The following is a 25,234-nucleotide window of genomic DNA, read 5'->3' as shown; positions in this document are numbered from 1 at the left end:
TTTGGTTTTCCCATCCTGTATATATTCAAATATTTGTTCTTTTATTTTAATCCTATTATTATTATTTCACATATATTTTATGTATGTATATTTTTCCTAGTATCTCATTTATATTTATATTCTGTGTTGTGTGACTGATGGACATGTGCTGCTGTAACACCGTAATTTCCCATTTTTCTTGGGATCAATAAATATCTATCTATCTATCTATCTATCTATCTATCTATCTATCTATCTATCTATCTATCTATCTATCCATCTTATATGCTACTTGTCATAAAGTGACGCTTGCACAACTCACAGCTTCACTCGTTGCAAAGCGATGCATGCACAACTCAAATCTGCAATCTCCTCACATTGGGCAGTGACACCTTTCTTTGTTCTCTTCAGACATGCTTTGGCTGCTTGTTGCAAAGTCACGCATGCGTAACTCACATCTGCACTTGACTCATATCGGGCAGTGACAGTGAGTATGTGTGCAGATGCCGTGAAGCAAATCGTTACATCCTGAGACAAACCCAACATCATGCTCACAGGCGCTAGGGGGGAGTGAGACAACCACCATTCAACTCGGAAAAAAAGTCATATAACCATTCCAATGACTCTGAAGCTGTTCAGTTAAGGTAAATTAAGCTAAAAAAAAAAACCAGCATAGTTCCCCTTTAAAAAAAACATGCAAGTTGAAAACTTTAGCCCTGAGTGTTGCGTTACCTTCAGTCCAGTGCACGCTGGACTGGGTGCTTGACTCTGTCAAAGAAATAACAAAGATAGGAAAAAGAAGAACAAAAAAGCTTTCATGGGTTCAGGTCTGACGATGATGCTTACATTTGGATTTAAGAAAGTTCCATCACATCTTCTCATGTCTTCCAAGACTAGTGTAATTGTGGAAAAATGTGTGTGTGTGTGTGTGTGTGTGTGTGTGTGTGTGTGTGTGTGTGTGTGTGTGTGTGTGTGTGTTTGTGTTTGATCTGTAGAAGGAAAGGGAGAAGGGGTCCAACCTGGTGTTTATGTTCCGCCTGCCCTTCTCTGCAGGGAAGGTGTTCAGTGTCAGCATGCTAGACACTCTCCTCTACCAGGTATCTCAAACACAAACTCTTCACTCTGATTGAAAAATACAAACTGTTGCCAAATATGATTTATTTCTGTTCACTTATATGCTGTGTTTTCCTGCCAGTCATTTGTGAAGGACTACATGATCTCCATCACCAGGCTGCTGCTGGGTTTAGACTCTATGCCTGGCTCAGGTTTCCTTTGTGCTGTAAGTAACCAGCCTTGGCCTCAATCCAGTCTGTTTAGACTGTGGAGCAGCTCTAAGGCTGATTTATTGTGTTTGTTTTCAAGATGAAAGTCACAGAGGATGACCTGTGGATCCGCACTTACGGCAGGCTTTACCAGAAACTGTGCTCCTCCACTGGAGACATTCCCATCGGCATCTACCGGACAGAGGCACAGAAGCTTCCAGTCTCTGAGGTCAGCTGCGGCTGTTACTAGTTTTTTGGCCTCTGGTTAAAGTCACTGGACGGGCTGGTACAATTGAGCAAGCCTTAACTCTAAAGGTAGCACCCTCTACAGGTCATTATGTTCACTAAACCCCATAATACAAAAGAGTTGGAGGAACAAACAAAACCTGTAGCAGGGCTAAGACTACAAAGAGAGGACTGAACTGTCACAAGATTAATTCAATTTCACGTAATGAAATCTCTTGGATAATGAGATACTGTACATAAAGCTGGCTTTTTAAACTAGAAACGTTCTAAAGATTTTCTCAACTTTAAAAACTCACCTTTTAAATTAAATTTCATCCCAGTGTCAAATAATAACAGAAGTTAGCTCAGGACACTTTACAGATAGAGTAGGTCTAGACCACACTCTATAGTTTACAGAGACCTAATATCGCATTGCCAGAACTACCTCCACAGCACTGCAATGGTGGGTCTGGCTAGTCCACACAACATTTCGGGATGGAAGAAAAACATACTCTGGTTTATTGGCATTTCTTTAAACCAATCGCAATCGTGTGACTCAAAGCCCCAGACACAATGACAGTGACTCTGCAAAATAGCCTCAGGAAGGAACGTCATTAAAAAGTTGTTTTAGTCTGTCTGGATTTACCCTGCAGAGATCTTGGGAGCAGGTAAACATAGTCCTCATAAATCAACCAGAGATTAATATGCCAACACAAGGAAAGCGGAAGGTGTGAGATACCAGCTTAAAAAGAAGGACATCCACCTGAACAATCCCGGAAGTGGAACTTCGTCAGTATAGACTAACAGAGACCAAAAATTCTCCCCAAGAGCATGCACTTGGTGAAGCATTACCCTTTAAGGGTTATTTAAACAGATATATCCAAATGCTACAGTAATTCAATGTGTACATGTTTTGTCAACAGATAGATGCAGAATTATGGAGACACGTTTCAGATATGGAAACAGTCAGATCTGGGTTATGACTATTAAGTATGTATCATCGCGTGAGACAGACATACAAAAGTAACAAAAACCGACTTTTGCATACTCAGAGGGAAATCTACATATTAGACATGATGCCGTGACAATTTACATTTTTCCCAATGCGGGTAATGTTCTTCATTTTTTAAAGAGAAATTAAGGCTGCATCAGATTTTTTTGTTACACCAAAGATGCTTATTCATTATATGCATGTATGTGTGTGTGTGTGTTTGTATGTGTGTGTGAATATGTGGTTATAATTGTGTGTCACAGTCCAAGGTATCCATCACAGTGGAGGACTATGAGGACACCAGAGAACCCAGAGAGCCCCTTTTGTCCCGGAGCGGTGGTCACCGTAACTCCACCTCCTCGGAGCCCGTCACCACCTCCTCCCACTCCTCAGACCACCCGCTGCTCAGAAGAAAAAGCATGCAGTGGGCCCGGCGGCTGAGCAGGAAGGGGGGTCGGGGCTCCAGCGGGGCCAAGGGAGGTGCAGGCAGTGCGGCAGAGAGGATCAACCAGCAGAGACTGACCCTGTTCAGGCGCTCGGAGAGGCAGGAACTCAACGCCTTGGTGAAAACGAGGATGAAACACTTGGGCCTTTCTTCAACTGGATTTAGTAAGTCTGTATGTAGTTTGTGTATAAAAGTATTGTAGTCCTGATCTTAAGTTTACTAGTGGTGGAATGTAGTATTACTGAGTTGTATTTTTGCTCAAATGCTGTACTTCAGTGCATCTTTGAGGTTGATTTCCACATTTGTACTTTTAGAGTTGTATTTGTATTTGTAAAATGAAATACACTTTGCTGACAATTTGTAATAAAGTAATTTTACGTTGCTGTATTGGTACTTTTACTTAAGGAAAGGATCTGGGTACTTCTTCCACCTCAGTTGTTGTTGCTGCTTGTGTCCATTTTGATCTAAATTTTAATTCCTTTCTCACAGTAACAAAGCCTCTATTCTGTGTGTACGGAAGTTGCACAGCCTGCTGTATATCCTGTGTCTATTTTATTTCCTGCATCACTCATCTCTATTCTTCCTGTGTCAGATGGGATGACAGACCAAGGGAACAGATTGTCTTATATCCTCATCAACCCTTCTCCAGACACCAGACTGGAGCTGCATGATGTTGTGTGAGTACATAATGCCAAATGTAATTGATAAATTACATTTGATTGTAAAATGAACACGGCATGAAACCTATCACAGGATTCTATTTGCCACTCCTGTCTTATCTGTTTCCCATTTACAGATACCTGATCAGACCAGACCCCCTCTCTCTGGTACCCAGTCAGGGTAACAGCCGGAAGTGCAGCGCCGGGATCCCAGAGAGCCACAGGTTTGATACGCAGGACAGCACCCATCTGTGAGAGGGACAAATATACTGTCAGAACACTGCTAGAGAGAGGAGACACAACAACAGAAACAACAACAACAGAAATCAAGAAATGGTGGGCTGCAAAATGGATGCAGCCAGGCGGCATGTCTCCCTCATACAGTATTTTCTTCACATTCAGTCTCGGGGAACTGATCAGTGCCGTTCTTGCATGGACCTTTTCTATAATGATGGGAATGTTTTATTTATGCACCTTTCTATTTTCAAAGCAGAAAGCTGCGGACACAGAAGTGCATTTAATGAAAAGCTGTATGTATTTATATCTGTGCATGTTATGTACTGCACACTACTGTGTGTGTGTGTGTGTGTGTGTGTGGGGGGGGGGTATGTGTGTGTATGTGTGTGTGTGTGTGCACGTGCGTTCAAGTCTGTGAATAGAAACAAGAGCGAAACACTGCCAAATTGATTAGGACAGCAAAAGGAATCTGCTGCCAAATGAAAGTTAAGGGATGTATTTTTGTGTCCTTCTTTGTGTTGTAGGTGTGTTTTGTCAGACTTAATGTTTGAAGTATTTGAAAGTGACACTACAGTGCACAACCTTTTCATTTTGGTCTTCATAAAGCCTTTTTGAAACTTTTTACCTGTTGCTTACACAGTCAAACGCACACATTTGTTTGTTTTACGCTCACCAGCATAGGAGGAATCCAAAGAGCATCAGTCTCAATAATTGACAGACAGCATGCATAGTCAGTGCAGGGCATTTAGTCACATTGCTGTCTGAAGTGTGTTATTGTCTTCAGCTATGTGAGTCCTCTTAGAGCAAATCTGTTCCTAATTTTATGGTTTGCCTGTTGTTTCTTAAAGTCCCGCCCTCTCTGGGCGAGCCGTCCTACCACCAGCTTGTTTTTTTTCTGACGTGCATGTTAGATATGCAGGAGATTGACAAACTAACAGGACCACATACCATAACATAATGCCATCCAGTCCAATAGCCCTGCAATGAAGACTACCTTTGTGAAGCTTATAATGCAATGGTTTAGAGACCTGTCAGAGAGGTGTTGATTCAGCTGTCAGTTTTAAAGCCTGTTTATAAGCTTTACAATTCATAGTTGCTGTATTTATTGCATGATAAATATCCACTTCAACAAGTAATTTGTTTGCTAATTAAGTATTAAAATACATGACATCATTTGGTTTTCAGGAAGAAAACAAATTGAATTTCTCTGTAAACAAGTGAACAATGTGCCAGTGGACATTATTCTGTTTGTTCAGCCTAGTCTACCTTTTTTCATAGATTTTAAGTAACCTGAGGTTTTAAGTTATGTTTAAGTATATTACTTGTTAGGGTGGACATTTATGACATTTGTTTACAAAGGATTTTGAAGCCTTTGTAAATCTTTTGTCAGAAATTCTAAATGTGCTGTTTCACACAGAAACGGTGCAGCCATGTGGTGGGAATGCTAACCTGCATTCCTGCCAACACCACTGCTGAAGCTTTAGTGCCATTATCACAGATGAAAAATATGTACATATTAAACTCAGTCATTATAGCTTGCCATTGCTTTATTGCTGTTCTGGTGTCAATTTGTGCAGCTTTAACATCAAAGAAGTCATTAATAATTAAGTACTTAATTGATTGTTCCTGAGCTATTTTTGCTTCGATACATGAACACTGTTTATAACTCACTCTAAATAACTTTAATTTATACTGCAATGTCCCCAAGCTCACCAAAAACCATACAATACCGCAACATATAATAAGCCTTAATTAATCCTCAGAGGGGTTGTTGCAGCAGCACGAGGATAACACAAATTTAAAATAGTAAGAGGATATAAAACAAAAAAATAAGAATAAAGGTAAAAAAATAGAAACTATAAGCTGTGGTCTCCGCTGCTAATTGTGCAGTCTGATGGCAGTGGGCACTGAATGAGTCGCCCATCTGCAACAGGTCATTGTAAACAAGGCCAGAGGTGTTATCCAGGATGGCTTTGATCGTGTCCTTCATCCTCTCAAGACTGTTCAGTTTGCCGCCGAGCAGAGAGCTGGTCTACCTAACCAGCCTCTGAAGTCTGCCAGATTCACCAGCCTAGATGCCGCCACCACCACAGCAGTGAGCCTCCTGATCCTCTGGTAGTCCACCACCAGCTCTTTGGTATTGTTGTTGATATTGAACTTTAGGTGATTGGTGTTACACCATGCGAGGAAGCTCTTTATCAGTCCTCTGTGTCCCACCTTATTGTCTTTGCTGAGGTGTTGTCCAACAATGGAGAAGTAGCAAGCAAAAAAATGTCAAGGTGGCAAGGACCTGAGATGAACTGGAAGAGTGAAGAGAAATGGCATTGGTACAGTTACTTTAGGTGCACCGGTGTTGCTCATCACAACCTCAAAGACACCCACTCCAAAACATCCACTCTGACATGCCCATTACAATCAATACAGAATGCTTCATCAGCTGTGTTACCTTGATGGTTTCATTGATCATGAGTCTAACATGACTCTCAATGTGTATACTCAACATGGAGAGTGTGTCTTTCAGTTAGCTCACTGGTCTTTTCCTTTATGTTTGTCATCAGGAAGTCCTTTGCTGTTTGTTTTGCCTTGCACTAGTTTTCTCTGAGCTTTATAAAAGCCAAGAGAAACTACGCTCCTACTTTCTCTCCTCACCTTGCATGTTTTAACATTGGCACCATCGCCATATTTGCTTCTTTCTTTGAATATGTTATTGCCAGCTGCAAATTTGTTTTGTTTTTATTTATGGCAAAGGCTACAACCTCTCAGTATCTGAGCTACAGGCCTGATTTATCACTCTGACCTGCCCACTTTTTAAATAGGACTGTAGGTTTGGATAAACACATGAGAATGTGGGTGTGGCCAAGCTTTAGACCAAACTTTCAGCAAGGGCTTTATGCAAGAGCTCAGACAGGGAATTGTGCTAACAGAGGCAGTGGAAATGGCAGCTCAACCAGTTAGTGTGCTTATAACAGGAGCCAACAGAGGCCTGGGCCTGGAAATGGTTAGGCAAATGTTGGAGGCTCCCTGTCCAGTGAGAAAGCTTTTCGCCTGTTGCAGGGACCCAGATGGACCCAGAGCTGAGGTAAGACTCTTTACCTTTTCTGTCAATTATTGAGCTCTGCTGGGTAGCTTAATTTTTTTAAGTAAATGTACTTACTGTAGTTTACACAGCTCAATAATAGAGAGTAGGCGACAAGTGATCAACAGTGTGTGTGAATCTTTGCTGAATTACAAACGTTTTTTTCTGTGTATTTACAGGCCCTGCAAACACTGGCAAAGAAGAATCCTAACATTTCTGTTGTCCGTCTGGGTAAAAGCTCTCTGTCTTATGTTTTGTTCTGTTAAACCCTCAGTCCTGCTCCCATGGCCAGGCCACTGTATAAAAAGCCCAGTGCTCTGATATTTATCTAACTGTCTGCTATTGACCACTGTTAAGGCTCCACTTTTTTTTTTATCTCTCTCTGTCAGATGCCACTGACCTTTGTAGCATAAAACTGTGTGCCCAGCAGGTGGGCTCTTTGGTGGGGACAGGTGGTCTCAACCTGCTGATTAACAACGCAGGCATCGCGCCCAAAGGCACTGTGCAGGAAACCAGTCCTGAGGACATGCAACATTGCTTCAACACTAATGTCATGGGCCCTATGAACATAATTAAAGTAAGGGAGGGGAAGATCTGAAACAACAGAACTTCAACACTGTACATTGAAGGTTTTCGCTTGCTGACTTTATTTCTGGCGTTCATCACTAGGAGTTCCTGCCTCACCTGCGTGACGCAGTGAAAGCCAGTGGAATGCCCGGGATGTCCATCAACAAAGCAGCCGTTGTCAGCATCTCCTCACTTTTGGGTTCAATGGAAGCTTTACATTCGTATGCCTTCTTCCCTGCCGCATCCTATCGCATCAGCAAGGTGAGTGACAATCTGCTAACATTATGACCAGCTACTGAAAGGCTTCAAGTTACATTTCTTAAGTAGGCTACAGCTGCTTTCCTAAATTTCTGTCTATCTGCTCCTTTTCTGATTATTACCTAAATTCCTCTCTATCTGCTTTTCCTCCATCTCTTCTCAGGCAGGTTTGAACATGCTGACAGTGTGTGCTGCAGAGGAGCTGAAGAAGGATGAGATCCTGTTTTGTGTGCTGCATCCTGGCTGGGTGCGCACTGACATGGGTGGAGAGGAGGTGAGTCAGCAGTTTTCACACAGGAAACAATTTAGAGGAAAGGTCAGCTCTGAATTCTAGTTTACTTTATTGAGAATCACAACACAAAAGTAACACCATTTTGTATGATTTTATATTTCACACACATTTTTGAGTTGAATGTTAATCATTGTGCTGTTTCTACTACAGTATTTTTTTGTTGAATCAATACAATCTACAGACAAAAACTAAGAAAACTAAGCAACTCTCATGGTGACAGATTGTTTTACAAAGTAAGCTTCATTCACATTGCAGGTTTTGAACTGAATTTAAAATGTTAACACATCCAATGTGTCCAATATCTAATACCATTCTGAACAAGCAATATTCAAATATTGATAATCAAAACAAAGCAAAGATGGATTATCAAGTATAACAGAAAGCTGTATAAAAGGGAAATACTGTATGGAATGTTGCTCAGTATTAGCATTCATAAATTTATCCAACCTAATATTACATTTTTGTTTTATAGATTAAAATCCAATTTACAAGGACATAACTACTGCCATAGCTATGTGTAGAATATTGATCCATGTAAAATGGACATGTAACGCAGCAATGGCTTGTTTTATTCAGGCATATCATTTCTCTAAAGTTAGTTTTAACCCTTTAAATGTTGCAAATGCTTTGCACTGACAATTTTGCTGTGACCCTGCATAGCCAAAACGTTGTATTGATGCATGTGAAACCCCATGATTGCAGCTATCCTACCATGCTTTCACTTGCCAACATAGAGTGACATGAATATCACATTTCCGATGAGACTGGGGTCATATTGCCACAAATCCGATATAGATTGATTGTGAAAGTACAGGTCAGGATTAAAAATGGGAAATTTTATATGTGTATATAATATATATATATATATTGTTTATATATATATATATATATATATATTGTTTATATATATATATATATATATCGTTATTGTTATTCCGAATTATTAGTTGACTTTACTAGAAATTTGCATGGAAACCTGTTGCCTTAAATGGTCATAGTTTTTAAACAAGGTAAAACTTAACAGGTCAAGTTGTAGAGCAGTACGTTGATGCTAAAGACAAATCAAGTTTACGTTAGTAGTCAATAATAAATCATTAGTAAACAAACTGGTGTCATGTTGTCTAAAAAAGCATTCATGCAAAGAAACACAAGGAACTAAAACATCACTGCTTTTTTTTTAAAAATACATCCCTTTTTTTGTCTTTATGACAGTCTGGCTTTTGGAACAATGTATTCGATATATTTGCCTTCAGACAAAACAAGAACATTAACAATACATAACAGATATTGATATGTCTCAATGTCTTACCTGTGCTGCATGGTAAATGTCACTCAGGGAACCAGGGTCGTTACTTTCTATACCACATGCACTCAGCTGATTAGTGTCTTGTTGCCCAGACCCCATCAGCCCCCACCCGGGTCTCAGTCATGGTGCAACATTAAATGTAGATAAACATGAACACTAAATCAACCATACAAAACTAAAACCCAGATACATACTGTAAATGCATACCCAAATCCTTGGTTATCTCGGATTAATATGATCTGTGTACTGCATACTTAAACTGATTATTACAAACAACTGATGTAATTTGGTAATGAATATGCTTTTTAACAAAACATGAAAGAATAAGTAGTGACCACTAAAAAGTTTAATTACAACTAAATCTGGGTGAACAGCATTATCATTTAGAATCAGTTGTCATATTTGAGATGGGGGGGAACTGATATAAACCACTTATCGCTTTCACTGTGAATGTAGCTGGTCTGTGGGTTAAAACGTTACATCCTTAAGAATTGACCTCCCGTGCAAGCCTTCGTGTTACCTGTGTGTTTCCGACCACCAGGCGGACATTGATCCTCCGGAGAGTGTGCAGGGGATGCTTAGCGTGATGGCCTCCCTGACGGAGAAGCAAAACGGTGCCTTCCTGGATTATAAAGGCCAATCCATCCCATGGTAGCTTCATACTACCCCTTCAAAAACTGCAGTCATTCAGTAAATAAACACAAGTGAAATAAACGAATACTTGTTCTAATTACTTTGCTTGTACCCTGCTTATTTTACACAAAAAACACACACTTTTATGATTTGATAAACAATTGGGTTGTTTTTATTAAATTTGAAATACACTTATGTCTTCTAAGGTTTTTTTTTTCTTCTTCAAATCACCACGTGGCACTGTTCCACACAGCCACATTGGCAGGGCAGATTTTAAGTGGTTTGGGATTATTCCCATTGATGTTGGCTCCAGGGCAGAAGAAAGGGTATATCTTCTCAGTGAAGAAGTCAGTGAAGGTGTAGATGGGCAGCATGCTGATAGGGTTGGAGAAGGTCACTTCCCCAGAGTCGTAGTCCAGCTGCACCCTGACTCGGGTCAGCTCTCCCTGCACATGCAGCGGGTTGCTGGGCCTCGTCATAGCCAAATAGTCGCCATCGCAGTGTGAGATCATCCAAAAGCCGCCCTCGGGACAGCCCGAGATGCGGCCTTTCCTGTCGATTGACTCCTTGACCACCCCGAGCATCCAGTCTGCCTTGTCTCCCACCTCCACCTCCCAGGCGTGGCGTCCTGAAGTGAAGCCCTCCGAGCCCAGCAGGAACACAAAGTGGCCGAAACGTTCAGGATTGTCCGGGAGCTTCTGGAGGCACCCACTATTGGTGACGCAGGTGAGGTCTGGGGAGATGGACAACCAAGGGTAGGCAGTGTTGGGGTCCAGGGTGATGGGTGCTGAAACAAAAACAGACAAATTAATTCCTGCATCCTGGTCTTCCTTGGGGTCAAACTATTAAATAAGACCTGCTCCAAAACAGCTATACTGTCTTGGTTCACAAAATTCCACTTTGCAATGTTGCCAAACATCACACACAGAGTCAAGTGATTGCTTACTGTACTGAACCAGCGATGCCATCTTCTCCCACACATGGTACTTAAGGGAACTGACATGCTTGGCCACATTTATAAGAGCACCTGACACTTTTTCTGGATCATTCAGCGGGATCTGTGCTCTGTAAGAAGAAAACAAAAATCAAACAGGAACCTACTAATACTGAACAACTAGTACGCTGAAACTGGAATACAGAACAAAAAATAAAACAGTTACCTTTTCTTTGTGTTGCTGTAATTCTGAAATCAAGAGAAAAAGACAGTATCACAAATTGTTTGCATGGTCAGATGAATTCAGAGAGAAAAAATGTACAAGCACTTACCTTAATGAAGAGAGCGTCGCTGGAAGCGATCTCATTCTCAATGGCAATGACAGTGTGAGAGAAGGTGAGGATACTTCTGGTGATGCTTTCTGACTTTCTCCTCACCTGCTCTCTCTTCTCCTCGGCCTCCTGCTGCAGGGCAGCAAGTCGAGCTGTCTCTTCCTTCTTCAGGAACTCCCGCAGCTGCTCAAACTCCTTTTTCATCTGCTTTTCTGTGGCCTCAGTCTGGTCCTGGCACACGAGGAAATAAGGCTCACAGAAATGATACAGAGTCATAGTCTACTAATTTATGCCGTAAATAAATTTAATAAATTACCTTTACTTTGATTTAACTCACCTATGTATATCTTGAAAAGTAAGTTCTTAATAATTTGTACATTAAGTCATTTCCCTGGCCATAAAATAAAAAAAAAACATCATAAAACCCTATCATGACAGTATCAGCTATAGCATGTGAGAATCTTCTTTTTCTCTTTTTGTCACAGTAATCCTATAACACAGACTGTGTTATTACACTATATTATAAAAGGAATTCTGAGTTCAGCAAGCAATCCTGATTCAAAAACCTCAAAATGTGTGTTCTTTTTAAAGCAAACAAATAATGTAGCTTTAGAAGTAAAGAACCATGCTGAGAACTAGCACCCTAAAAGCAACTAGGTGGATTATTTAAAGAACATGGCTGACATGTTTACACACTAACAGTGCATGGCTCAACCTAAGCAACTGTCATGTCGGCGGTCATGCCGGTCCTTTCCTGGATCTCTGTGTTTATTGATACCTTGATGTGCACAGTTGTGTCATCACACTCCTGCTTGGCTTCATACAGGCTGCGCAGGTTTTTCTTCAGAGGAATCAGATCTTTTTTCAGCTCTGCCTTAAGGGGGGAAAGTGCCAAAACATGCAGTGTACAATCAAATTTAGGAGCTGAAAACAATTTTGACAGAGAGCCTAAAATGAGAAAGGTTTCTGATGTCAGGAATAACAATTATCCTTCATTTCACTGCAGTGGTGCTAAAATCCTTTGTTGCATTTCCATCAATGATTGAAAACATGTAGTCTGTTTAAAACCATATTAATCTGCAGCTAAACACACATTACCTTAAGGTCCTGCGCTCCCTCTTCCAAGGGGCACACTTTGTGTCCCTGGTGCTTTTTGGAAGTGTGACACACACAGCAGAGGGGTTCAAAGTCATCCAGACAGAAGAGCTTGAGAATTTCCCCGTGTGTGATGCACTTCACCTCCACTATACCCCCCTGCTCCACTGGCCCATGGGCCCCCTCCCCTTTTCCTGCCGTCCCGCGATCCTGCTCCCTCAGGAAGGTGTCGGCCACGTTCTTCAGTGCCAGGCTGACCGTGGGCTCTGTCAAGGAACATTTCCTCCTGCAGATGGGACACTCGCGTCTGGCTTTCTTCTTGTTCCAGAACTGCTGAAGACAGGCTCGGCAGAAGCTGTGGCTGCACTTGAGCACCACGGGGTCCTTAAAGATCTCACAGCATACAGAACAAGACAGTTCCTCTTCTAGCATGGAGCCAGGGCGTGAGGAAACAGCCCGTGGTCGAGCGCCTGAAGCCACCTTGGGAAGAAGGAAGGAAGGCTTTCCTGGCTGAGAGGAAGCACGTGGGCGCAAGGCCATGGCTGGTTCCTGTGTTAGCAGGGGGTCTGCTTTTATAGCTGTGGTTGTTTGTCGTAGTACACGGTTTGGAAAAGGTGCTCCTGTCTGATTGCAGTGAGTCCACAGAGTAATCTGGACACTGCTAATAAGCAACCAGGGTTTATATATCAACAGGGACTTGAAGAACAGGTTTATCTCACTTTAAGTAAATAAAGGACATGTCCTCCCCCCTCATCTGTCAACCACAACAAGACTACATGAAACAGGGCAGACTCCAGCTGAGTAAAAATTTCGTTTTTCTTCTTTATAATACAAAATAATAAATGTTGCTGAAAGTGCTCTAGCAGTTTTTGGCCTTTTTTGAGTGAAAAGAACAAACATATGAAGTATGGCTGTAAGACACAGGTGATGGAAGAACGTATACAGAACTCAAAACAGCTGCAAACTTCCTGGCAACATTCACAAACTAAACATACTGCAAAAGGTATTCAGAGTTGAATTGGGACAAAGGCCTGAAGGTGACCCCGCTGAGCTTGACCAGCACTATCAAGTTTACTGAGGTGTATCTATTTACATTACCTCTGATGGCCTGCTGACAGTCAAAGTGATTTCTCATTAAATGTCATGTATATTTCAGGAGGACACAGGAGTGAGAAGAAACACAACACAGCCAGGGGTGGTTTCTGAGAATGTTGGAAAACACTCACAGTGGATCACAGCATCGTCACTCAAACAAAAACACACACAAACAGAAAGCAGCTAAACACGCGTCATCTGATCTAACTAGATATTTTGACACACCCAACGCAGTGTTATGTTAGAATGTAATGTAATTTGAAAGTAAACCCATCTTTAAACAAAAAAAAAAGAAACAGGAAGGACTGCCATGTCAAATGTTATTATTGCAATATAATTGGACATTGACAACAGTGTAAAACAAAGCCATCAAAATAATGTGTTCTTTTCAGTGTTAGTGTTATAGCATCAGTTTCATTACATTTAGATTCCAAAGAATGAAACAAAACTACAAAATAGCTTCTTACATTTGGATATACTGAAAGGTTAACACAAAAAACTTTTAAGACGCGTCAACCTATGCGGAGTAGTTGGTGCAGCATTGCCTGTTTTCTCTCTCTATGAACACAAGTCACTAGGACACATGAAGGAAGTAGTTTGGTATTTTGCTCCAATGACAGAATACTTTTTTAGGATCAGTTTTTTGTCAGCACCAGAATGCATACTTCTAAACAAAAATGTATAAAATGCATAAAATGAGAAGAAATGAAGGCATTTTGTTCTCAACAGATTCCTTTTCACACAACTACTCCATCTCATGACTCTCTCTTGTTTAATACTGCCTTCTGTAATGCTTTAAAATAAAGTAGTTGTAACACAAGATCAAAATCATCTATTACACAAACCCTGTTTTAAAATAGACATCACATCACTTTATATAAAAACACTAGCAATATAAAAAAAATAAGACAACACAACCCACAAACCCATCTGCTTCTCATTCTCAACTTCAATTAAAAAAAAAAAAGGTCAATAGACATCAAGTCTCTGAAACACTGTCAAATGTATGAAAGTAAGACTGGAATGTGCTGCAGTTCACTTCATTACAGCATGGAGGATGTTAAAGGTGAACAAACGCCACTGGTCATTTAGTCAGCAAGCTACATGTTACTATGACCCTTTAGCGTCTGCAATTGTTTCTTTTACCCCAAAAACAAACTAAAAAAAAACAGCAGACATCATTAAGAAGATAAAGAATAGAGCACATGCTTGTTAAATGGATCCATAACTGTAACAGCGAGTGGTTCAGGACGAGAGTGGAACTCAGGGAGGCCGATGCCTTGTACTGTGCAATTACTGTGCCGCTCACCAGGTGAGGTACAGCGCAGTCTCTGTTCACGTCTGTTGTTGGTTTACAGTGCAGTGCAACACAGTGCGATGTGGAAAGAAAAAAATATATCACATTTTGTTTGCTAAGTATCAAAGATTTACTTTGTGTTAGCTGTTGTCTTTTCTCCCATATTAGAGGCTTGTGCTGCATTTGTTCCACTGCCAGCAACTACAACAATGACATGCAGGTCAAAGGGAATGCTCATCGACGTGCTTGTAGTTTCTGGGGAAAAAAAGCTGGAAGACAAAAAACCACTTGGGAAGTCATCAGAGTCACCTTCTTCTTCCACTAACTGCCATTGTTATCCCAAAAGGGTACACTCTAAATTAAAAATAGTAGGAGTATACACTGGAATTCAAACAAACTCATGACGGTAGTGTTGGGTTTCCTAGTAGTGCTGAATGTTGTGGGGGTCACACAAACAGTTGGTCTGCACTGTTACTTTTTGTGGTTACACTCGGCCAACCTTAGCATCACCGATGGCACCCCAGACATCAAAAACAAATTCGTCCGGGAAGGCAAAGTCCCCGAGGGTTTCATCTAAAGCCTCGGCAAACTCATCAGGGTTCTTTTTGTCCTTTCCAAGCTCCACCATGGTAGCCGCTGAGGAGACAAAGAGAGAGTAGAGAACATTTAGTTGTACCAACCAATTCTGAAACCTTTAGAGCCAACAAACCTAAACTTACCTAGCTCGCTGTCTCTGATTCCCATGTAGCTCTCAAGCAGGTCGTCCACCTTCTCAATGGCCTTTTCCTCAAATGCAGAGGGCTGAAGGGGAAAAAAATCCAACGCACAGGCTCAGGCAATGCAACAGCATCATGTTTTCTAAACAATACAGAGGCCAGTTGTTAGTCCACAGGTGTTGTAAAAACACTCACCAAGTCCTCCACAGTAGCAGGACCTTTGGAGCGCAGCCGCAGAGTTCCTCTGCCAGTTCCCAGCTGAACCCCTGATGCTGACCTGGACCCTCCAGACCGCTGACTGATCATATCTACGCACAATGGACACACAGAGATCCCTAAAACACTTTGTACAGTCCAGCAAATCTGATTTCCTCCTGTTATTCTCCAGCTTGCATTACTTAATGCTATACTGTGTTGTACATGTATGTAGTACGGGGGGCGGGGCAGTGGATATGACACATGCCTCTGGTGTGGGAGACCAGGGTTCGATTCCCACTGAAAAACATCAGCCAATGTGTCCCTGAACAAGACATACCCCCTTGTTGTTCCAGACGTGTGTGGCCTCTGACATATATAGCAATTGTATGTCGCTTTGGATAAAAGCGTCAGCTAAATGACATGTAATGTATATGTGCTGCAAGGGCACTTATTCCATTAAGTCATGCTTGTGTATTCATTTAAAATTCCACCAACTATAAATCACTCCGCAGAACTGAAAAATTGAAAGTGTGAAGAACATGTAGTATGGCAACTAAAATACAATAAGATCTAGACTTAAATGCTGCTTTCATAGCCACATGTCCAGAGAGAGCAGCATGATGTGTTGTCACACCACGTTGGAGATTGTGGAAAAAACATATATCCCGATTAAGCCCGTCTCTCAGATGACTCCTCCTCCCAAACCTACCAAAGGCCTTGAGAGGCTCCACCAGCTTGATAATAAACTCCTTCCCTTTAGGCAGCTCTTTTAGCATCTTAGCCACCTCATAGTGTCGACACCCAATCAGGCGATGGCCGTTGATTGACTCGATCATATCACCCACGTTGATGACCTGGATCTGGTGGATGACACTCCCCTCACGGATTCTCTAAAAAAACATCAAAACTCAAATATTTAAACCGCTATCCAGTTAATCACCCCCTCCCCATCACATGCAATCTATTCACATTTCATATTCAGTGCAGAAATGATTTCCTAATATAGTCTAGTCCAGGGTCCCGCCTTCCCCTGTGGATCCTTTTCCAATTTTCTACTCTTTCAACAATTCTCACCTTGATGAAAGCATAGCCAGCTCCATTATCCGTGATCGTCAAACCCAGCGCATCCTCTCCTTTGTACACCTCTATTTCCTTTCGCTGCCCTTTAATGTGGGCAAAAATAAAGTCCTCTAGCCCAATCTGGCCTCCCAATAGTTTATCCATGTCCACCTTGTGAGTGTTCAGTGTGCAAAACATAACCTGTGAAGCGAGACAACAAACCAGTAAGATTTACCATTATGCTTTCTCCTCACACCATACACAATCAGCAGAGAGACTCACCTCAGCTGGCGGTATTCCAAAAGCCTCACCAATCTTGGCATAGAGCTCCCGCACGTTACTGAAGCCCTCGATACGGCCTGTGGGGCTGCCATGAGCGAGCTGAGTGTGGAAGATGAGGCGAGGTCGCATGCTGCTGTGTGGAGGTGGCAGACCATCAGAGGTGGCACTTTCTCCCAGCCCGACAACACCTCCATCTAGGCCATCTATACCTGGCACATTGAGACCTGCTCGGATAGGCTCTGCTTCCTCGTTCTCCACTAACGGAGACGCTTTCTTCCTTCTTCCCAAACCCAGAGGCATAGTAGTGCTAGAGGGAGAGCAGAGGGAAGAGAGGGAGGAGGCTGTTCAGGAGAGTTATGCTGCAATCCAGTCCAACATACACCTGTTCAGCCAAATGAGCTGCAGGTCTGTTGGATGTTTACGTCACAAGTATAGTGTGGTCCTCCAGACTAGTTTGAAAGCCGTCTCAACCAGGCGTTGAATGGATGTGATGTCCACACATCAGAGCAGCTTACATAGCTGGATCTGTCAAGTCCAGCAACCTGCAGTGGGTGGTCGCCAGCTGTAAAACAGAGACACAACCCCTTTAATTGTCATACATTTACTAAAGCAGTGACATCTCGGTTATACCAGCAGTTTAAACAAGCTTTGCCATTACATCTCTTCGCGGTAGTATATAACGTTGGCTTCCCTTAGCACTGCCTGATTAGCTCTTCTTTAACGATACATTAGCGATTCCTTTACTATGCATTAGCGTGGACAGTAAGGACATCGGATAACGTTAGAGCTCATGTTAGCTGCTAGCTGTGAAGCCCATTTTCCGCATATCTTACACTTCTAGCAACACAAACATTACACTGACAATTAGCTAAGCATGTAGCTTCTACAAACGGAAGTTAGTTAAATCAGTGACTGTTAATCCCGAAATTATATATCTATTAAAGAGTGACTATTTCAAGGGGCTTGAACAGCTGAGGTTAGTTAGCTACCTGACGTTAGCTCAACTATGGTCGCCAAATGTGAACAGAAGGGAGTGTGGCAGGCCAGTAATTCCTACCCGGAGCAACGTTAACGTTAGGAGTTTTAGCCAACTGCCGGCAGCTCTTCCTGCTAGCTTAGCTTGCTAACGGTGCCGCTGTGAGCTGTCAAAAACCAGGCGCTTGCAGAGAAAGTCCAATATGTTTTGCTGCTCTTTGACAGGTCGACTTGGCCTGGGCAGATTGTAAAGTAAATCCCGTCTCTGTCTGCTGTTTATTTATGCCCAGCAGGGGTGAAACACTGACGCGTTCATGTTTCCTCGTAAACCCCAACCCCCATTTAATTTTTCCAGTGTTTCTACTTCTTCTTTGGTATTTAACGGCGGCTTGTATCCTTTATGCAACATTACTGCCATCTTCTGGAATTGGTTTACTCCTACATTGTCCAGTGTGTCACATTTTTCTCATCAGCCCTGTTCTCGTTGGTAAGCTGATCAAGCAACTTCTGCCTCGTTCACTTCCCCACGCTCCATTATGTTCGTTTCATTTCTTTCAGCATGTACTTCCTTTCTCTCTGATGCTCATGTCCTGTGACCAACACACGCTCTGAAGTTTCTGGTACTTCAATGATCTCAAAATGTTGGATGCTTCCCTATAATGTGATATGTTCTTTTTAGGTTGCTACTTCTTTTTGTGTCCAGTGTGTGGACATAGTTTTTTTTTTATATGAGTTAAAAACAAAACAAAAAAAAGATTACACTGTAAATTGCTTGTTAGTCTCTTTAGAACTTTACACTTCCATATAAAATAGAAAAACTACTCAATGTAGCATCGCACCGGGACCACTAGAGGACAGTGTATACACACTCTTTTTAATCAAAACCAACTGGTCTTGTGAAGCTCACATTTCAATTTTAAGATTTATTTGGTAAAGTAAAAAAATAATAGAAGAGGCTGAGCGTACAGTACACTAAGGTTTACAAGACCATGTTGTATTCAACACAGTTAGACATTTACTTTGAATCTCACCTTTTTGTGCAATTTAAAATGTTAATGATATTAAACAGTAAATATGTTGATTACCATGAAATTATTTTTCAACGCTTCAATCACTAAAATGTCCTCAATAACTCAAACATGCAGGCCATAGTTGATTAGATATTTGCCAGTCTCTTTTAATGTGGAAATGCCAATCATCACAGCACAGGAAGGGCATATTAAAGACATCCACCCCACTTACCAATTCATAAAAGCTCTGTTAAAAATCTAAATATCTTGAATCCCAACCTGAGGCATTTCAAAACAACATAAACCAGAAGCAAAACAAGATGCTTACACATTTTTCCCTTGAAAAAAGAAAATGTTTGCAAGAAAAACAAATGCAGTTACACATTACAGAGATTCCACATCTCTACATACATGTTAAACCACATGTTAGCAACTGAAAACTCCACCAGGAGCAGTAAACACTAAAAATACTTAAAAATGTGAAAATAAACCAACTGATTTACTAACATCCATCATCAGTACAGTCAAGGTGCACAAGGCTCAATATGACAGGTCAATATTTTTTTTAAAGATTCCTACTGAACTTTTAAACTCCATATTTCCAGATAGTGTACATCTTGGAGCGGATGTTCTCAGGTATGAGCTATAAGAGACATAAGACAAAATAATAAAAATATATTCTACAGGCATTTAGATCAGGTATTTAAACTTATTTTCATATCTGCAATATTTAGCGGGGATCAGACTGATAACATGTTGGGTCAAAAAGAAGAAGAAAAAAACGGCAGAAAAATGATACATCCTGTAAGCGGTTAAGCATCCTTAAAGGGTACAGATGCAGTAAATAGCTTTTGGTAGTTTGTCAGACAAACAGAAAAGGACACACACATGCTCTCAACATACTTGTAGATATACACACACACACACACACACACACACACACACACACACACACCCACACATAATTACATAGTTTCAATTATTTGGCACAAAAAGTCTTACCACAGATATTTTACATAGTAAGCTGTGTACTCTAGAGCTGCATTGCGCAAATTGGACATTGCACTAGCCCATATTTCGATAAAAATTGGAATCAATTGTGTAGCCCTAGTGTACTTCCGAATAAAAAAGGGATTTTGTAAGGTGTGCCATCCTAAACACCATCACTACACCAATCCAAAAAAAATCTCCCAATAGCAATTTGATACTTAAACTCAGAAATCAGATGATGCATATCTTACCAGTGCTTTCTTTCCGAAATTTAAAATCTGTAACTCTTGTGAATCATCTTACGTAAGGTTACATAAATGTAAGTTAATATATCTTAATTATAACTGGAGACATATATTAATAGATGGTTGTTATTTTTAGGCCTGTGCATATTGAAATTATATTCTTCTAGTCAGTTTGAGATTGTGGCTCTGAAAACTGGCGGCCAGCTGTGACTGAGTGTAGATGACTGAAACGCTAAACTGACAAGGAAAGTATATTTAATGTTGATCGGTTACATCTGGCTGATAGCGCTCCTCTTCATAAAGTCAGTAGTGATGCCAATACCAAGGGTCAGATTACCTCTTAGGATCCACACTGCCTTAACTTTATCTAAAACCAACCAAAAATAATGTCCTGTTGAGTAATGTAGTACTGTAAGTACTGTACTACCTGAGGTATTGTTAATTAGCTGGCTGCGAGCTCCCTTAAAGCACTCCCCAAATCTGCTGCTGTGAAAACAAATCCTCAGTTACTTCATTACATTTCCAAGTGAACTTAAAAAATACACTATTCTCCTTGCAGCCAAACCATAACCTATAACATTATAACTCGTATGATATTTATATACACACTATATTCTTTTCATGCCTGAATCTGACATTGTAGCAGGCTATTACTAAACACGGTTACTCTGCTAAACACACACGCGGGAAACGTAAAGTAAGCTGCTCTGTCAGATTCTGAGTCTTAAGACACTCAATAAACTGGCTGGATGCTGGGTAAGAAAATGGATTTGGTATTCAGACGGTAAAATTAAACAGCTGAAAACCAAATCTGCCCTGAGCCTCAATCGTCCAAGCTCAACTGCACAGGGGAGTGTGTTGCTGGATTTTTGGGGCAAACTTCTATCATTTCATGTCATGGAGGAAGAATCTGCTTGAGTGCATCTTGTGTGCTTTGGCCCAGTTTGTCGGGAAATTTCACTGTGAAGTCCAGGATCATGTCGCCCCTCTTCTCGGGGCACTTGGATAGAGGGAGCCCTTCTCCAGCAATTCGCTTTTTCATTCCAGGTTTGACAACGTCTCTGGAGGTCACGGTGATGGTCCGGCCGTCCAGTGTCGGGGCATTGACTGTGCATCCGCACAACGCCTGGAGAAAGACAGAGAGAGAATGATAATCAACATCTTTAGGTAAAATCTTGTTGAAATATTGTTTTTGTGTACATCAATAGAAAAAAATGAATGTCCGAGTGATATTTACTGACATGAGTTTCAACTTACTTCTCGGAGTGATATTTTTGCAGGATAGATTATATCCGAGCCCTCTCTTCTGAACACCGGGTGGGGTTTGTCTTTAACTACAAACACCACGTCTGAAGGAATGTTGCTGGGAGTTTCATCTCCCTCCTTAGGAAACGTGATTTTCGTCCCCTCCTTCCAGCCGCGCTTGATGTCGACTGTTAAAATCTTGTCTTCGTTGCGCACTGTGCAGCCGTCTGGGTTGAGTCTCTTACGGGAAATCTTCATTTTTTTGGTGCAGCCCGAGAAGACCTCCTCCAGGCTCACCTTCAGCTCATGCATCACAGGCGGGTCCTTCTTCTTCTCGTGCGGCCTGCGAAGGCCTCCTGGGTGGGATTTAAAGGATCTTTGAAACCCGTCCATGCCACGCATTCTTCCCATGCCAAATGGTGCAAAGGGATTGTTGATGTCCATGTCTTCCTCCCCATTTTGTGCGAAGAAATGATCAAAAGGGCTGCGGCCACCGAAGAACTCAGCAAACATTGCATGAGGGTCTCCGTGGAAGGTGTAGTTGTAGCTCTGACCGCTGTGTCCTCCACCTCCACCGCCAGCAGAACCCTTTAATCCTGAGGAAAACAGAAGGAAAAATATGAATTTGCTTCTATAAATCCAGTATTGGTCAGGCTCTAGTAGGAAAGTATCTGCAGAAAGAGAATTATCAAAATGACTAAAGCTTGTGTAAATAAACCAATGAAACTGCACTCTGTTGTCAGCAATCTTGTTTAAAAATACCAGATATTGCTGGTTTTAAGTTAGAATGCTCATTTTGAATCCCAACAAAAATCCAACGTATAAACCGATGAAAATATTAATTAGTTGCAAAACTAATGTTGATCATGATGCCGCTACTACATGGCCTGGCGCCACCTCCATTGCTAGGGATTATTAAATACAGACAGTCCCTGTTTACACCAGGGCTATTGTAAACGAGGACTGTGAAGTTCCTTTTAGAAAAAACTCCCTCAGCCATAATGTACTATTAAAGGTGGTGCATAATGGAACATACTACCTCCAGCTTTAAGGGAATGTCCCACTTTGGCCTCCTTTAAGAGCTAAGTAGAGTAGTGGCTTAGAGCTAATCAAACGTGCAACCACCTAACTGTATGCTGCACTGAATAAGCCAAGTAGAGCATGCTAATGAATAGTGTCTCTGTTTTAACAGCTACTAATGAATTGTCCCGCTTTCTTTCTCTGGTTCTCCTTGTTTTATGCATTAACTGTTACTATTGTATATCTTGTGTCAATTCTTATTGTAAATTCAACCAGCTAAATGGACTACAGATGGAAATTAGCCCTTGGGCTGCAATCTGGATTTTAACATGTACTATTGTACATGTTCATTAATATGCATTGTCCTTAAATATTAAATAAATATAAAATGATGCTAGCAATGATAGTTACTTTTCTATTGCCTAAAAGTCACATCTGTCTCTGTTCCTGCACATAAGAATGGAGACAATAACCCTGCCAAAAGACACAAATTAGTGCACTTTTGAGCTGGTTGAACCAAAATTATTATTCCAGTGAAAGACTGACAGGACAGGCAAGAACTAGTAGGTTCTCCAGTTACACCTATTGTGTCTGTGTGTGTGTGTCTGTGTGTACACACAGACACACACACACACACACACACACACACACACAGTGGTTACTGGTGTAGAAAGATAAAGATGCCAGAAACAGCAATGACCGATTAGGAGGATGCATTATTGCTTCAGCCAGGCTACAGCTAACAGACTCAAATTAAGTGAAAATGAATGGAGTGCTGAAGATTACAACATCACAAGTTGTATGAAAATTTTATAATGTAACTAACTGTATTTGTATAGCACCTTTCATACAAGTAATGTATGTTAAAGTGCTTTACAATAAACAAATCAGCATTCAGCATTAAAATAAAGTTAAAAAAATAGAATAGAAATGCAGCAGTGCATAAGTGCAACGCAAGGTGCACAAAATGAGTTACAGGCCCGTATGGGAAAGTCATAGCTAATCAAAGGCTAAAGTAAAGAGAAAAAGTAACATTGGTGGTACAAACTACACTGCATAAAAGTTGTGGGGAGAAGTGTCCAGTTACCTTCTTCTCCAAAGCGATCATAAATGTCCTTTTTCTTGGCATCACTGAGGACATCGTAGGCTTCAGCAATCTCCTTGAATTTATCTTCTGATCCGGGAGACTTGTTTTTATCGGGATGATAGCGCAGGGCCTGTTTTCTATACGCCTTTTTAATCTCATCTTCAGAGGCACCTTTGGCTATTCCAAGCACTTTGTAGTAATCTTTACCCATGTCAATAACCGGTCACTTCTGCTTCGACTTCATAAAGACATCAGCACAGATGCTTCAGTTTCTGTTTAGTGCATCAGGATGTCCCGTGTGTGGGCCAGGTTAGCTGGCTTCACCACCACCGCCGCCGCAACTGTCACTGCTGCGGATGGCTAGCTGGCAAGCTAACGGTCAAGGTTAGCTTCCCTCACTTGTCACAGTCCGTAGACAACTGAGAGGAGGAGAAAGAATGTCACTTAACTTAAACCGCACAAAATAAAACAACGTAGTCATACATGAGTTCCCGTGTGGTGTCGCCGAGCTGAAAAACAGTGTGAGGAAACTTCTGGAAGAAGGTGATGCTGCTGATGTGTGTCATCACTACCGTGCCGAGAGGATTCACTGCCAACAACTTCCGGTTTTGCTTAAACTACTCTTAAGAAGTGGCCTTGTCCGTCTTCAAATTAAAACCCTGACAATTATTTAGTTATTAGTAGTTCCTCAGAATAAGACGGGTTTTGTTTGGGTATCTGGAGTAAATGAATTGCTTTTCCATCAGCCATTTGCCCTTTAATAACATCTTTTAATTTCACTACGCATGCGCAGGTGCTTCCGTTCTTTCTCTCTTTGATAGCTTTAGTTACTTTGCAGATTCACCTATATAGATATAGATAGATAGATGATAGATAGATAGATAGATAGATAGATAGATAGATAGATGATAGATAGATAGATAGATAGATAGATAGATAGATAGATAGATAGATAGATAGATAGATCATTTATAGTATTATAGATACTAAGTTCACAATTAGCCCTAGCTTTACCAACAACAACATACATGTACACAATAATGCATCACTAATTAAAATCCAGGATTATAATATATACACTTCTGAAATTTCCAAAACTGCATATTAATTACTTTTACTTTTGGCACACTGGATTTATGTGCCAAGTGCACTCAGTTGGCAATTTGTTAGGTACACCTAGCTAAAATTATCGCATTTACACAACAGCCCTGCAATAAATCCTACCTAATGAAGGTTTTATTGTTATTTAGTCTCCCCTGGACAAAATATTACATAACAGCACCTCTGACAACTGTGTGTATATTGACACAAGTGCACAGGATTGCTCTGAGACCTAAAGTGGTCAAATTAACTCTATGTGTGTGTGTGTGTGTGTGTGTTTGTGTGTGTGTGCGTTGTGCTGTGCGTGTGCGTGGGCGTGTGTGTGTGTGTGTGTGTGTGTGTGTGTGTGTGTGTGTGTGTGTGTGTGTGTGAAAAGAAACTCTCCATGGTTGTTGACTCGTGTTACTGGTTGTAACGTGCTCTGTATAGTACCCACCAGAGGGAGCATGTTGAAATAAGTGTGTGAGTGTTCAGCAATGACTTATCCAGTTTCTCAGCAGGTCCTGACTCAGGAGGTGTAGGCTTGCATCAATGATCTTCTCTTTAATCAGAACTACAGACTCCTAAAATTAGCATATAGTAAAGTCAAAAGCATTCTGACATAGTTTTAACAAAAAGCTTTA

The 25,234-nt window shown here is 41.2% G+C and overlaps 5 protein-coding genes across 5 annotated transcripts in view; 2 read left to right on the top strand and 3 right to left on the bottom strand.

Annotated features, from left to right (window-relative positions):
* The window catches only part of kcnt2b (potassium sodium-activated channel subfamily T member 2b), a 42,179-nt gene extending 36,847 nt beyond the window's left edge, over window positions 1-5,332 (top strand). The window contains exons 25-30 of the mRNA XM_032538538.1: window positions 975-1,076; window positions 1,175-1,258; window positions 1,342-1,470; window positions 2,721-3,066; window positions 3,495-3,579; window positions 3,699-5,332. Coding sequence (XP_032394429.1) covers window positions 975-1,076; window positions 1,175-1,258; window positions 1,342-1,470; window positions 2,721-3,066; window positions 3,495-3,579; window positions 3,699-3,816 — 864 coding nt within the window. The 3' untranslated portion in view covers window positions 3,817-5,332. The remainder of the gene's footprint in view (window positions 1-974; window positions 1,077-1,174; window positions 1,259-1,341; window positions 1,471-2,720; window positions 3,067-3,494; window positions 3,580-3,698) is intronic.
* Window positions 5,333-6,636: 1,304 nt separating this feature from the next.
* Window positions 6,637-10,030, top strand: LOC116703694 (C-factor). The gene is made up of 6 exons (XM_032538610.1): window positions 6,637-6,877; window positions 7,054-7,105; window positions 7,264-7,451; window positions 7,544-7,702; window positions 7,863-7,973; window positions 9,839-10,030. The coding sequence occupies exons 1-6, from the start codon at window positions 6,689-6,691 to the stop codon at window positions 9,950-9,952; spliced, it is 813 nt and encodes a 270-aa protein (XP_032394501.1). The 5' UTR covers window positions 6,637-6,688; the 3' UTR covers window positions 9,953-10,030.
* Window positions 10,031-10,148: 118 nt separating this feature from the next.
* Window positions 10,149-13,469, bottom strand: LOC116703670 (tripartite motif-containing protein 35-like). Its single transcript, XM_032538570.1, has 6 exons — window positions 12,295-13,469; window positions 11,975-12,070; window positions 11,197-11,427; window positions 11,091-11,113; window positions 10,877-10,995; window positions 10,149-10,717 (listed from the first exon to the last, which is right to left on the bottom strand). Exons 1-6 carry the CDS (start codon window positions 12,829-12,831, stop codon window positions 10,158-10,160), a joined length of 1,566 nt encoding a protein of 521 aa, XP_032394461.1. The 5' UTR covers window positions 12,832-13,469; the 3' UTR covers window positions 10,149-10,157.
* Window positions 13,470-13,886: 417 nt separating this feature from the next.
* gipc1 (GIPC PDZ domain containing family, member 1) lies at window positions 13,887-18,268 on the bottom strand. Its single transcript, XM_032538604.1, has 7 exons — window positions 17,996-18,268; window positions 16,939-17,500; window positions 16,672-16,857; window positions 16,307-16,487; window positions 15,595-15,707; window positions 15,403-15,484; window positions 13,887-15,319 (listed from the first exon to the last, which is right to left on the bottom strand). The coding sequence occupies exons 2-7, from the start codon at window positions 17,236-17,238 to the stop codon at window positions 15,168-15,170; spliced, it is 1,014 nt and encodes a 337-aa protein (XP_032394495.1). The 5' UTR covers window positions 17,239-17,500; window positions 17,996-18,268; the 3' UTR covers window positions 13,887-15,167.
* Window positions 18,269-20,245: 1,977 nt separating this feature from the next.
* Window positions 20,246-24,103, bottom strand: dnajb1a (DnaJ heat shock protein family (Hsp40) member B1a). The gene is made up of 3 exons (XM_032538603.1): window positions 23,511-24,103; window positions 21,416-21,999; window positions 20,246-21,284 (listed from the first exon to the last, which is right to left on the bottom strand). The coding sequence occupies exons 1-3, from the start codon at window positions 23,719-23,721 to the stop codon at window positions 21,054-21,056; spliced, it is 1,026 nt and encodes a 341-aa protein (XP_032394494.1). The 5' UTR covers window positions 23,722-24,103; the 3' UTR covers window positions 20,246-21,053.
* Window positions 24,104-25,234: the final 1,131 nt, after the last annotated feature.

This window comes from Etheostoma spectabile, chromosome 15, assembly GCF_008692095.1.
Source record: "Etheostoma spectabile isolate EspeVRDwgs_2016 chromosome 15, UIUC_Espe_1.0, whole genome shotgun sequence".
NCBI lineage: Eukaryota > Metazoa > Chordata > Actinopteri > Perciformes > Percidae > Etheostoma > Etheostoma spectabile.
The sequence above is the reverse complement of the archived record's forward strand: the minus strand, read 5'-3'. Positions and strand labels throughout refer to the sequence as shown.